Genomic DNA, 14,096 nt, shown 5'->3' on the forward strand with positions numbered 1-14,096 from the left:
GCGCGCACGCCGTAGAGGTGGTGCGGGAGCGCGCCCGCGGGGCTGGCAGAAAAAGTTGCTGCGAGCGGAGCGCGGCGGCTGCGGGCCCGGCCGGACCATGGACGACCTGGGTGAGTGCGAGAGCCGGGCACGGGCACGGGCGAGAACCGCCCCGCCCCGCCCCCCCCGGGCTCGGCCTGCACCCCCCCGCCTGCACCCCCACGTCCTCCCCCGCCCCCCGCCTGCACCCCCAGCCCCTCCCCCCGGGGCTCGCCCTGCACCCCTCCGCCCCCAGCCCGCACCCCCTTCCCCGGCCTCTGCACCCCCCAGCCTGAACCCCCACGTCCTCCCCCGCCTCCACCCCCCACCCTCAACCCCACCCCCCGGCCCCTTCCTGCACCCCCCCGCCGCCCCCCCGGGGCTCGCCCTGCACCCCCCCGTTCTCCTCCGCCCCCCCGCCTGCACCCCAACCCCTCCCCCCGGGGCTCGCCCTGCACCCCCCTCTGCCCGCACCCCCTTCTCCGGCCTCTGCACCCCCAGCCTGAGCCCCCACGTCCTCCCCCGCCCCCAGCCTGCACCCTCAACCCCACCCCCTGGGCTCTCCCTGCACCCCATCAGCCCCCCTGCCTGCACCCCCTTCCCGGCCTCTGCACCCCATCAGTCCCCCCCGCCTGCACCCCAACCCCTCCCCCCGGGCTCTCCCTACACCCCCCGCCCCCAGTCCGCACCCCCTTCCCCGGCCTCTGAACCCCCACGTCCTCCCCCGGCCCCTCCCTGCACCCCCCCCAGCCTGAACCACAACGTCCCCCCCAGCCCCCACCCCCTTCCCTGGCCTCTCCCTGCACCCCCCAGCCTGAACCCCCACCCTCAACCCCACCCCCCGGGCTCTCCCTGCACCCCTCCGCCCCCCCCCCCGCCTGCACCCCCTCCGCCCCCCGGGGCTCGCCCTGCACCCCCCGCCCCCCCTGCACCCCCTTCTCCGGCCTCTGCACCCCCAGCCTGAAGCCCCATCTCCTCCCCCACCCTCACCCCCCCAGCTCCTCCCTGCACCCCCCAGCCTGAACCCCCACGTCCTCCCCAGCCCCTCCCTGCACCTCCCCAGCGTGAACCCCCATGTCCTCCCCTGCGCGCGGCCTGTAGCCTCAACCCCACCCCCGGGGCTCTCCCTGCACCCCTCAGCCCCTCCGCCTGCACCCCCTTCCCCGGCCTCTGCACCCCCCAGCCTGAGCCCCCACATCCTCCTCTGCCCCCAGCCTGCACCCCCCATGGCTCTCCCTGGACCCCCTCAGCCTGCACCCCCTTCCATGGCCTCTGCACCCCCAAGCCTGAACCCCCACGTCGTCCTCTGTTCCCCGCCTGCACCCCCAGCCTGCACCCCCACCCCCCGGGCTCTCCCTGCACCCCCTTAGCCCCCCTGCCTGCACCCCCTCTGCCTCCAGCCTGCATCCCCCCCGGGCTCTCCCTTCACCCCCCAGCCTGCACCCCCACGTTCTCCTCAGCCCCCAGCCCGCACCCTCCCGGGCTCTGCCTGCTCCCCTCCGCCCCCAGCCTGCACTGCCTTCCCTAGCCTCTCCCTGCACCCCTCAGCCCCCCTGCCTGCACCTCCCTCTGCCCCCAGCCCGCACCCCCTTCCCTGGCCTCTCTGCACTTCGTCACCCCCCCTGCCTGCACCCCCCTCCCCAGACTCTCCCTTCACCCCTCCCCCACCTGCACCTCCCTCCCTGGCCTCTCCCTGCACCCCCTCAGCCCCTCCCCCTGCCTCCACACCCGTCTGCCTCCAGCCCGCACCCCCTCTGGCCTGCTCCCCCCTCCCTGGTCTCTCCCTGTACCCTTTCACCTCCCTCCTCACCCCCCCCATCTGCACTTCCACCTCTCCCTGCACCCCGCTCCTCTCCCTGCACCCCCCCAGCTTGAACCCCCATGTCCCCCTCTGCCCCCAGCCTGCACCCCTCCCCGGTCTCTCCCTGCACCCCCCCAGCCCCTCCCCCCAGCCGGCACCCCCCTGCACCCCTGCCCGGCCTCTCCCTGCATCCCCCTCAGCTCCTCCTCCCCGCCTGCATCCCCACACTCCCCTTCCAGCATGTATCCCTCAGCCCCTCCCACAAGCCCTTCCAGCCTGCACCCCAACCTCTCTCCAGCCTCTGTCTGCATCCTCCTCAGCCCTTCCCTCCCAGCCTGCACCCCTAACCGGCCTCTGCCTGCATTCTGTTCAGCCCTCCGTACAGCCCCGTCAGCCCTCCCTCCCCAATCTGCACCCCCCTGGTTGTACCCCCACCCCCTCTTCCTCAGATTGCACCCCCATTGCACATCCACACACCCCTGAGCCCCTTCCCCTCCAGCCTGCACCCCCAGTCCCTTCACAACACACCCCTAACCTCTCATCTGCCTCTGCTTGCATCCCTCACAGCCCAATCCACAAGTCCCCCTCAGCCCACACTCTTTCCTTTCCAGGTTGCACCCCCCAATCCCTTCAGCCCACGCCCCACCCTGTCACCTGCCTCTGCTTGTACCCCCCTCAGCCTGCATCCCCCGTACTCCATACCTCAGCCCGCAGCCCCAAGCCTGCACCACCTCTGCCTATACCCCCTGCATCCCCCATGCAGCCTCAAGTCTGCCCTCCTATGCAGCCCCTGATCTTGCATCCCGAAGACCCCCTTCAGCCTGCACCCCTCTCCCACATCCCTCAACCAGCACCACCTTCATTTCTCCTACACGTGCTTACCTGTAAGCCTGTGCCCCCAGATCACCCCCAGCCTGCAACCCCTCACGGGCCTCTGCCTGCATCCCCCTCAGCCCCTCCCCCCGAACACACCTCCCTGAGCTTGCAGCCCCCCATCTCCCACTTTCCTACACCCCAAATTGGTTTGTAAACCTGCCTGTGCCTCCACCTCCCCTCCCCCCCCCAGTGTGTATCCCACTCTTTCTTAGCTTTTACCTGACCACTGGCCTGTACCCTGCTTGGTCTTCCATTATCATGCACCCTGTCTCCGATTGGTCTGCCATAGCCTCCCCATCTTTCCCTTGTGCACATTTTAAACCACTCACCCTTTCCTCTGTTTGTATCCTGACTAGGAGAATTGCACCTTTTACTGCTCTCTCCATCAGCAGTATTCTTTCCCCTGCCATTGCTATAGTGTCTGGCTTCTGTTTTTAGGCCTGGCTTGCATGTGTAAAGTGATCTCCTAGGAACCTTTTGAGATGAAACTGACGGGCAGACTTTGCAATCACATTGCAACCATGATACAATCATGTTCAGAATTAATTCCGGCATCATGTCCTTTCTCTGCTGCTCCCTCAGGTGCAGAGCAACCTTATGAACCATCCACAACTCCTCAGCAGAGGAGTATGTCGAACAACTGGCTTCATGCAAAAGAGCTATAAAATCTCTGTTTACCTCCCACCCTTATCAGGGAAGGAAGATGGATCCCCAAAATTCCCTAGTGTTCTGGGAGATGTTAGGGTGACCAAGTTCTGCTTATGAAACTGATTAAATCAAACACTGGGGTAGGGCTGCAATCCATTACTTCCATCATACCTTTAATAGAAACCAGACATTCACTTAAGATCTGCTCCAAGAAAATCACAGTTTTATTACTGGACTCAGAAGCTCAAATTACAGTGCTAGCTTCAAGCCGGCATTAACACCTTCAGAAAAGACAGTCTAAACTGGCTTGGGATAATACTGTTGAGAAACAGTCAGTTGGTCTTTGGGAGGCATGCTGCAACCCTAACATTCCTGGGGAGCAGCAGTTCCCTTCTTAGTGAGCAAGCCCCCTCCCAGATGGAAGTGGTCAACAGTCTAGTTCAGGAGTAGGCAACCTATGGCACACATGCCGAAGGCGGCACGCGAGCTGATTTTCAGTGGCACTCACACTGCCTGGGTTCTGGCCACCGGTCCGGGGGGCTCTGCATTATAATTTAATTTTAAATGAAGCTTCTTAAACATTTTAAAAACATTATTTACTTTACATACAGCAATGGTTTAGTTATATATTATAGACTTATAGAAAGAGACCTTCTAAAAACATTAAAATGTATTACTGGCACACGAAACATGAAATTAGAGTGAATAAATGAAGACTCGGCACACCACTTCTGAAAGGTTGCCGACCCCTGGTCTAGTTAGATGTTGGAGAAGAACCTCCAATAGCAACAAACTGATAGTTGTATTGGAGGAGGAGGCAGTCCTGGGCTTTTTTTGTTTCTCCCCCCCCCTCATATCCCACAGCTTAGGCACCTTTCAGAGATGTGGTTTTGGCTGAGTGGCGTTTGGCTTCTAGTGCCAGGTTTTCAGTGTGTTCGTACTAGTAATGTATCCCTGGTGATTTATTGGCTTGCTGAAGAGCATCTTTATGGGTGAGCACACAGATAATGTTTGTAGGACCATCTTAGAGCCTTCCCTACATGCTTCTAAAGCCATAGGAGTTGAGCTGTGCCAGCTACAACTGTTACATTCCTTAAATTCAAAGTGCTGTGCCATCTGGCCAGATAGCTTATTGCTTGCCTCAATAATGGCTTTTTCTCTCCATCTAATATATTCAGACAGTGCGAAGATTAAAGGTGAATTGCAGAAGTCTGAAAAATTGGGTTTGTGCCGTTTTTGTGGTGCATTACACGGTATAAAGAAGACCTGAAAGCTAATTTTTTGTTTTGCTTTTGTTTTTTGTGTTAGAAATATCTGAAATTTCAAGTCAAGTCTTCTCTGGTTTTGCAGGAGGTGTTGGGTGTACATTGGGAATTTTTTCATACTTTGATTTAATTGATGCAAGCGTTTGAATTTAATTAAGATGTCCTTCCTCTCAAGAGCTCATTGGATGTTAGGAGTTAAATATGCTGGCATGAGCAGACACAAAACACATTTAAAAAAACAAGTGAATTAAAAATCCATTCCTCTTTCAGCAGCTCAAGTTTTGCTCTTCCGCCATGTCATGTTTGTAACAGTTCTCCGTTTGTCTATAGAGTCTTTCAGGATAGACAAGGTCTGAATAGCTAAAGTGGAATCCTCTCTCCTCCTTAACAGCTTTTCATATCTATAGTATCCACCATAAAGAAGCAAACCTGCTACAAGCCCATTTACTTTTCCTGTTGCAGATCATTGTCAACATGAAAGCTGCCTGCTCTTTAGAATTGTGTTAGTCTTTGGGAATGTAGAGGAGAAGGGATAGTGTGTCGGACGGTGTGGGACAAATTAATGCTTAGTGTAACTCTACAGAAGTGAAGTTACCTACATCATGGGTGAATTTGACTATATTGCTGAAACTTTTGAACCTATTGAAAAAAATAGTGTGGAGGGGCTTTTATGCATTGAAGAGAAGGATCCAGAAGAATCTTACTTTCATGCTTCTTGTGAGTGGAGGTCAGGGAAGGAGGATATTATGAAAGGTCTGGGTGAATGGATCTTTGTTGTTTTAGGGGTTTGTTTAGAGCAGGTAAATGTTGCCATTGCTTTTTCTCCAGCGTTGGAGAAATGTATCTTCCAACACACAGGCCATGCCAGAAACTCTTTAAAAATGCTACAGATGAAACTTGTACATCACAGTGAATGAGCAGTCTGTGGTGCAATGCACTCTTTGTGTGAGCACTGTTACACACTAGAGCAGCACATGGGGACAAAAGGGGCGTTTGCGCAGGTGAGAGATATATTTAGATCTGTGTCCCTTGCTCTTTTGAAGAGATCGGTGCATATCATAGGCGGGTTCTTGGAAGTTGATTAGGAAGGTTGGTGACTGGGGTTCTCTTTCTGAAGTGTCATAAACCAGTGTGGAAAATGAAATTACTCTCTCAAAAAGAGGGAAATGTCTGCATTATTTTTGGGTCTGTTGCCCGCAGAATACCAGAGAAGGATGCAGTGTGATGTAAGGCAGGAAGGGATGGTCTGGGGATTCCCAGCATGATAACTGCCAAAGGCATGTGTTTTGATTATGACTCTTTTAGATGACAAATTAGGATGTTGAATCATCAATGGTACTACAGCACCTACCCTGTCCGAACAGGTATCCCTGAGGCCTGCTCATTGGGATCTACCAGACCCACAATGAGGGGATGGGAAGAATGGAATCTGACTTATCTTGTTTTATTTTGGATACCATGTTAGGCCTGCCACCTGAGGAGGGTAGTTTTAAATTTGCTTCTTGTTTTGTAGATTTCAGATGCAGCTTGATTGTGCGGCTTCCTCTGTTTCTTATGGCCTGAGGGAAGTGATCTGTGTGGTGATTGTCTTTAACCTCTTTAAAAGTATTAAATTTGCTATTAAGTTAAAAATCATGCTTTATTAAACAAATTCTCTTACGTGTGGTACTGTTTTAAATTAATTGACTTTTAACTGTGGTGTGTATTTTGCATTTCACTCAGTTTGGACAATAAAAAAAGTCCAATTTCACCTCTGTTAGTTCTTAGGCTTGGTCTACGCTAGCAACTTATGTTGCTATAACTACGTCGCTCAGGAGTGTGGAAAATCCACGTAACTGTGCAAGGCACTAACTCCTGGTGTAGACAGTGCTATGTTGGTGGAGGGCTTCTCCTGTCAACTAGCTACTGCCTCCTCTCACGAGCTGACAGGAGAAGCCCACCTTACAGTGACGCAGCTGTGCTGCTGCAGCATTGAAAGTGTAGGCGAGCCCTTAGTCACTTTCTGACTTCCTCATGAACTAGTACAAAATTGCAATATTTTAGTTTCAAGCACTGAGGTGGCTATTTAAATCTTCATCAGCTGTTTTCTTTGAAATGAAAGAAGCATGGAAACACTTCTGCAAAACCTCCGCTCAGCTTAGTTTAAAAAAAGCACAGTCTTGGTAACTTGCACAAAAATTGATTCTGTTTTTAGAATCATCTCTTTTGAGGTGAAAATTCCTGGTACTGTGCTGCTTCATTTTGATTGCAAAATCCAGCTAAAACAATTGTGGCTTCATTTAAAAAATGATTGGGAATTGGTAAAAGAGGTTTCATAAATAGATTGTGTTTGGTGTTTAATAAGGAATGAATGAATGGCAATATTCTGGCTGTGCATAAACATTAGAACTTTTTAACTGTTCAAATGTGTTCTGATTTTAGACACATTTGCTGGTGGCAGGTTGCTTATTTCGTCTGATGGTTAAGGTAAAGTGCTAGATTAAAAGATTCAGCTACATGAGATACAGTTTTATTTTAAACTTTGTTTTTCTCTGTGGTAGCACATCTCCCCAATCCTCTTTTTTAAAGGAAATATACCAGCAAGAAAATGAGCCTTCTTCTGCATTACACACTGCTCGAGGCAGAGGATTCCTCTTTATCCCTGCTTCATTGAAGTTAGAGGGAGCTTTGCCTTTGATTTTCATGGAAGCGGTATTTAGGCTTATGCATATGTTTACATCTGTGTGTTGTCTCTCCTGGTATGGGGAAGATTGCTGTGCTCTGCAGAGACATGCTGTCTCTTTCTCTCCCTTGGTGGGTGATGGGTCTGACTGACTCACTTCCCTCAGGTTAGATGCCTTGCAGTTTGTAGAGCTGACCTGGTACTGGGCTGCTCTGACTGAATGTTTAGTGTGAAATTGCTTCATTATGGTCTGCACCCAGTAAATGGTCTTGGTGGGAAACATTAGTGCAATAATTCAGCCTCTTGGCTCTCAGCTGGGTCAGATTTCTGAGAGCTTGTCTACACTGGCAATTTACAGTGCTGCAACTTTCTTGCACAGGGGTGTGAAAAAACATCCCCCCCCCAGCAATGAAGTTTCAGTGCTGTGAAGTGCCAGTGTAGACAGTGCTGGGAGCTGCGCCCCTTGTGGAGGTGGGTTTATTTTAGAGCGCTGGGAGCGCTGCGCCACCACTACACAAGGCACATTAAAGCGCTGCCAGTGTAGATTAGCCCTGACTCTTTGCTGCTGCTGGGCAAGAAGACTCAAAAGAGGACTGAGGCCAAGTCTATGCTACCACCTATGTCGGCAAAACTTATGTTGCTCAGGGGTGTGAAAAAACACACCCCATAGCAACATAAGTTTCGCTGGCATAAGTGGTACTGTGCACAGCGCTATGTCACGGGAGAGCTTCTCCCACCGCCATAGCCACTGCTGCTTATTGGGGGGGGTTTCATTATGTAGACGGGAGAGGTCTCTCCCGTTAGCATAGAGCGGCTATACGAGCGGTGCTGCTGTATTGGTACCGTTAAGTCTCTAGTGTCAACATAGCTCAGTATCCATCACGGTAGGAATCTGACTTGTTTCAGCTTCTTAGCTGTACTGACCTTGGTAAAACAGGGGCTTTATTGTCTTGGGGGACTCAGACAGGGAATCCTCTGCCTCGAGCAGTGTGTAATGCAGAAAAAGGCTCATTTCCTTGCTGGTATATTTCCATTGAAAGTCTGGACTCTGTGCTGTCTTTAGCCCCTTTGTCTCCAACTGGGAGAGGTCAACATAGCCAAATGTCCAGCTGCCCTCCTGGCTGAAATGGATCCTCTGCCCCAGTCTCCTCCAGCTGTTAGAGAAATGAATGGGTAACCTCCCTTACACCTTATTATCCATTGGCTCTCTCTCTCTGGGCTTGGCTACACTTACGGTTTGCAGCGCTGGTAGTTTGCAGCGCTGGTCATCCAGCTGTGTAGGAGCAGTGCTGGTGTGTGGCCACACTCACAGCTACCAGCGCTGGTGTGTGGCCACATTTGCAACATTTGCAGCGCTGTTGGGAGTGCTGCATTATGGGCAGCTATCCCAGCATTCAAGTGGCAACAACGTGCTTTTCAAAAGAGGGGGGTGGAGGGTGGTGTACTGTGACAGGGAGCGGGGAAGAGAGAGAGAGTGGATTTTTGGAGCCAACACTGTGTGTTAGTTTCCTGGATTGAAAAATCACAAAATGTTCGCGAGCCCTTAGTCTTAACTCTTAATTGCAAACAGCCTGCCTCCAACACGGACTCCCCGCTGTTTCACTCACTCCCTGTGGTGTACTGTGACAGGGAGCGGGGAAGAGAGAGAGAGTGGATTTTTGGAGCCAACAGTTTAGCTTCCTGGATTGAAAAATCACAAAATGTTCGCGAACCCTTGGTCTTAATTGCAAACAGCCTGCATCCAACGCTGTTTCTCTGTCAAGCAAACATTCACTCCCTGCCTCTCATTTGATCGTTCACAGCCAGGTACAGATAGCTCCTGTTTGCTGTGATCAGTGTTTGTTTTTTAGATAAGCAGTTCAACGGAGCTCTGATCGGAGTTCACAACAAAACAAAGAGAGGCTGCATAACAAAACAAAGAGAGTAATTTAGTTAAAAGCATTCTGGGATATCTCCTTATTCCCTGGAGGCCAATAAAAGCGCTGGTGTGTGTCCACACTTGATGAGCAGCACTGGATCACCAGCGCTGCAATCGCTACACCCCAACCTGGCCAGGTGTACAGCCAGCGCTGCAGCCAGGGAGTTGCAGCGCTGGATGTGCCTTGCAGGTGTGGACGGTTACTAACTGCAGCGCTGGAAAGCCTCTACCAGCACTGCAACTTGCAAGTGTAGCCAAGCCCTCTGTGTCTCTCTCCTTCCCTACTTATTGGTTCCTGTTTTTCAGTTTTCCTGGGGAAATACTTTCCACCTCTCCAGGCCCTCTCTTCCTCATCCCATAGGAAAAAGACTGTTTTATTGCTGGAGAACATGAACTCTAGTTTAATACTTTATCTGGGTATCTTGGCATTTCACAAAGAATAATACAATAAGCCTCACACTCCCTTTGAGATAGGTCAGTATTATCCCCATTCCTTATATAAGGAAATTTTGCATTAGTGTAATTACATCAGTGCAGTTTTTCACTAGAGTTTTGCATTGGTATAGGGCAGGCACTGCCCGAGCACAAATGGGTCTTACACTAGTGCAGCTTAATCTGGCTATTTCTCTTTATGCAGGTGATGTGTGTGTGCATTACGGGTTTATACTTGTGCAAATTGCCTTCATGTAGGCAGAGATGAAGAAACTGAGGTACAGGGCTGGTCGCTGACTTGACCAAGGTTAGACGACAAGTCTCTGGCAGAACCAGGACTAAAATACACGAGTCGACTCCCCGCGCCTGTTTCTCCTTTTGCTAATACAGTGATTTTCAGACTGTGGGTCGGAACCCCAAAGTGGGTCAAACCCCATTTTAATGGGATCGCCAGGGCTGGCGTCAGTCTTGCTAGGGGCTGAGCCCCACCTCCTGGGGCCGAAGCCAAAGTCCAAGGGCTTCAGTCCTGGGTGGCAGGGCTCAGGTTACAGGCCCCTCCCCCAGGGGCTGAAGCCCTGGAGCTTTGGCTTTGACTCCCCCCGGCCCAGGGCAGTGGGGTTTCGGCTTTGCCCCACCCCCCGGGGGTCGTGTAGTAATTTTTGTTGTCAGAGGAGGATTGCAGCGCAGTGGAGTTTGAGAACCCCTGCGCTAATACTGACGAATACCCGGAATAACTCAGTTGAAGTCAATGAAGTTACACTGGCATAAAAGCAACGTGACTGAGAGGAGAATCAGGTCCCCAGTTCCCTGTTCTAGGCCTTAGATCACACACCCTCCCTTGTATTCTGGAGTTGATTTTGTGTCTATTGTTGCTTGCTCCCTTTTGATGCTAGAGAGTTTGCATTATCCATTTCTACACTGCAGCTCTTCGGAAGTGGAATGTCAACTGTGGGAAGCCCCTCTAATGTGTGAACAGGGCCATCATCTGCTCCCTGCTCACCACAGCCTGTCCTGAATAACATTTCAATTTTTGGGGTACAGACTGTCATAGCTAAGCTCGATCAGCGGGTAGCCATGTTAGTCGGTATCCACAAAAACAACAAGGAGTCCAGTGGCACCTTAAAGACTAACAGATTTATTTGGGCATAAGCGTCTGTGGGTAAAAAAACCACTTCTTCAGATGCAAGTGTGGCCTGGTGGTTAAAGCACAGGACAGGAAATCAGCAGACCCTTGGTTTTGTTGTTGCCTCTTCCATAGACTTGCTGTGTGACCTTGGGCAAGTTTTACCTCATCTGTAGAATAGGGATTACAGTTCCCTATCTCCCTCGGCCTCCTCTGTCACCTTTACTCGCAAATCCATGTTGAGCCCACCCTCATCTTTTACATTTTTCTTTGTACTTCTACCCTCACTACCTTTCTTCTAACGTGTACTCTCCTCACTCACCTACCCTTGTTCTCTTCCCTGTGTCCTCTACCATGACAGGCCACAAAGTTTTCTGCTTTGCTGTCCCGTCCTTCTGGAGCTTTCCCCTTTCCAGTTCCTCTCATAAGTTTCTTTCTCTAATTTTCCTCTTTAGTCTAGCATATGACTGAGGCTGTGGCTACACTTAGCACTTCAAAGCGCTGCCGCGGTAGCGCTTTGAAGCGTTAAGTGTAGTCAAAGCGCCAGCGCTGGGAGAAAGCTCTCCCAGCCCTGTCCGTACTCCACCTCCCTGTGGTGAATAACGGACAGCGCTGGGAGCCGCTCCCAGCGCTGGGGCTTTGACCACACTGGCGCTTTGCAGCGCTGCAATTTGCAGCGCTGGAGAGGGTGTGTTTTCACACCCTGCTGCAGCGCTGCAAATTTGTAAGTGTAGCCAAGCCCTGAGGCTGTGTCTACATTACAGAGCTTACAGTGGCACGTCTGTACCGATGCAGCTGCACCACTGTAAGATTGCTCGTATAGCTGCTTTGTGCCGATGGGAGAGCGCTCTCTTGTCGACATAATAAAACCACCTCAACAAGTGGCGGTAGCTCTGTTGGTGGGAGAACCTCTGCCACTGATTTAGCTCTGTGAACACTACCACTTATGTCGCTCCAGGGTGACATAAGTTTTGATGATATAAGTGGTAGTGTAGACATAGCCTGAGTCCGTGAATGATTTTGTGATGCTCTGCATTAAAGATGCTCTAAAAATAGTGTGGTGGTGTCACCATATTAAATAATGACAACCTTCAACTTGACTAGTATAGCACATGTTCAGATCTCCGCTAGCTTGTCTGTGTTTTAGAGTTTTAGAACACTTTTGCTAACACTGTCACATCCCTGGCCAAGACATACCAAAGCAGAATTGTTACTGGAGCCAGTGGCTTGGGGCTAAAAACATTTCTGATGTTTCAGCCACAGTAGATGGCTCTAAAATAGCCCCAGGGGTTCCAGATTCATTCTGATCAGGAGCCTGGTACATTCTCTCTCGGGGTGGAGTTTCTCATCTATAAATGAGGAGTAATTCATGTGTGGTACAGGAAGTATCCCTTCCTTGCCCGAGACTTGCTTGTTTGTGGAAGACAAGCTTTAAGGACTGAAAAGATCCCATGACCAGCTACATAAGGAGACTGTTTATTTTGCTCATCTCATATGGCAGTTTCTTGTCTGTGCTGGACCTTCCCCACATTCAAAATGGGCGTAGATTGTTATTTAAACATTTTTAAGGTAGTTTGGGGACTTCAAGCCAATTGCTCTACTGCTTTTCCCACAGTTCATGTTACATATCCCTGTAGGTCATGTGAATCCTGGGTGTAAATGCATTGCTAGGCAAGCTAGTGAGTTTGTCTAGCAGATGGTGTGTTGGAGTCCACCTTGATCTCTTGAACTGCGCTGACCATAGCCCTGGTGAACTGCATAGCAGTGTAAACAACTGACTTGGAAATAAGAAAGTCCAAGTCAGCTAATGCCACACCAGGGAATTGGCTTTACAGAGCGGTACTTCATATGGGGAGATAGGGCTTTAAGTGGCTCACTCGTAAATCAAACCGCATGAGAGCTCCAGGAATAATCCAGCCCCATAGTTGTGTCACAGGATCGAGCTGGTAGACAGATTTAATCCTTTGCTTATCTAGCTCTCTGATACTATCTCACTTTTCTTCCATTTCTGGAGAGCAAGATGAGAAGAGGGTTTGACCTTGCTCTGATGGGGCGTTTATGGTCATCTATGGGCGAAGTTGGTATGGTGCTTTTCATGAGCACACTGTCAAGAATAGATGAGCTATTGGTAGGTGGACTGTAGATGAGTTGCAGTGGATTAAGGAATCCATCCTTCTTTCATTATTATAAATAAAGCAAAAGGCTTTTCTCTGGGAAGTAGTTTCCTTTTACCACTAGTGACACTGAGTTGGGCCAGCTTAATACGTGTTGTTAAAGCCTCCTGTGGGGTAGGGAAGTATTATTCCAAAAACTGTATGAAGAAAGAGGCAAAAGATCTTGAGAATAAGTGAGCATAAGTTGGGGTCAGTCCTACAGTTTGTGAGGCCCAAAGCTGCTGTAGGAGGTGGGTGGGATCTAGTAGCCTTCTCTCTCTCCACTCCCTTTTTATTGCAAGTTATGTTTTTTTCCTCCCCAATCCTCTCTGCTGGCAGGTGACCTTGTTTTGTCCCTGCGAGTTGTCCCTGGCACCCAAGACTAGCCAGTGAACCCGTTTGGAAATAGTGGTTCTGAGCTGGGTAACCTTATTTTCCTCCTCCCTCTCCCCGTGGTTTTATGCAGTGCGGCTCTCCCTGTGCTGTGGAAGTATGATTGCAGTGTGATATAGAGCTGGAGCTGTTTTGACTGGCTGTGAGCAGCTCCAGCAGTTAGATAGGATCCTTGCAGAGAGCTGGAGCCCTGGGGGAGGGGGAGAAATGCCATTTCATTCACGTCACAAAATCTCTCATCAGTGGCCAATGTAGTGCTCTAGGTGGGTGAGAGGCCTGGCCCAGGAGAAGCCTGCCCTTTATTCCTGCTGTGAAATATGAGGAGCTCTGACTTGTCAGTCAAGCTGGGAGCTGGAGTGTTTGGAATGAATCATCCGACAGAATCTATAGCCCCAAGCTTGTAGTTTTCAGTCCATTTTGTTGGAGTTTAATCTGAGGTTTGCTGTTTGGCTCTTCCAGGCAGTTCCCGTGGGCAGTGCCTCTTATGCATAGCCACTCTGGCATGTTGCTACTTCAGGAAAAGCAGCAAAGAGTCCTGTGGCGCCTTATAGACTACAGACGTTTTGGAGCATGAGCTTTCGTGGGTGAATACCCACTTCGTCGGATGCATGTACCCGACGAAGTGGATATTCACCCACGAAAGCTCATGCTCCAAAACGTTAGTCTATAAGGTGCCACAGGACTCTTTGCTGCTTTTACAGATCCAGACTAACACGGCTACCCCTCTAATACTTGTACTTCAGGAAAGGATTGCTTTCATCTGGCACCTCCAAGACCCTCTGCTTCTTGAACGTGTTTAGAGGCATG

General features: G+C 51.0%; 1 protein-coding gene across 1 annotated transcript in view; it reads left to right on the forward strand.

Moving 5' to 3' along the window:
• The window catches only part of PXN (paxillin), a 70,595-nt gene continuing 56,499 nt past the window's right edge, over positions 1-14,096 (forward strand). Inside the window, exon 1 of the mRNA XM_044989612.1 lies at positions 1-110. Within this exon, the coding sequence (XP_044845547.1) occupies positions 98-110 (13 nt within the window). The 5' untranslated portion in view covers positions 1-97. The remainder of the gene's footprint in view (positions 111-14,096) is intronic.

The sequence above is a fragment of the Mauremys mutica genome, chromosome 16 (assembly GCF_020497125.1).
Source record: "Mauremys mutica isolate MM-2020 ecotype Southern chromosome 16, ASM2049712v1, whole genome shotgun sequence".
NCBI classification, from domain to species: Eukaryota; Metazoa; Chordata; order Testudines; family Geoemydidae; genus Mauremys; species Mauremys mutica.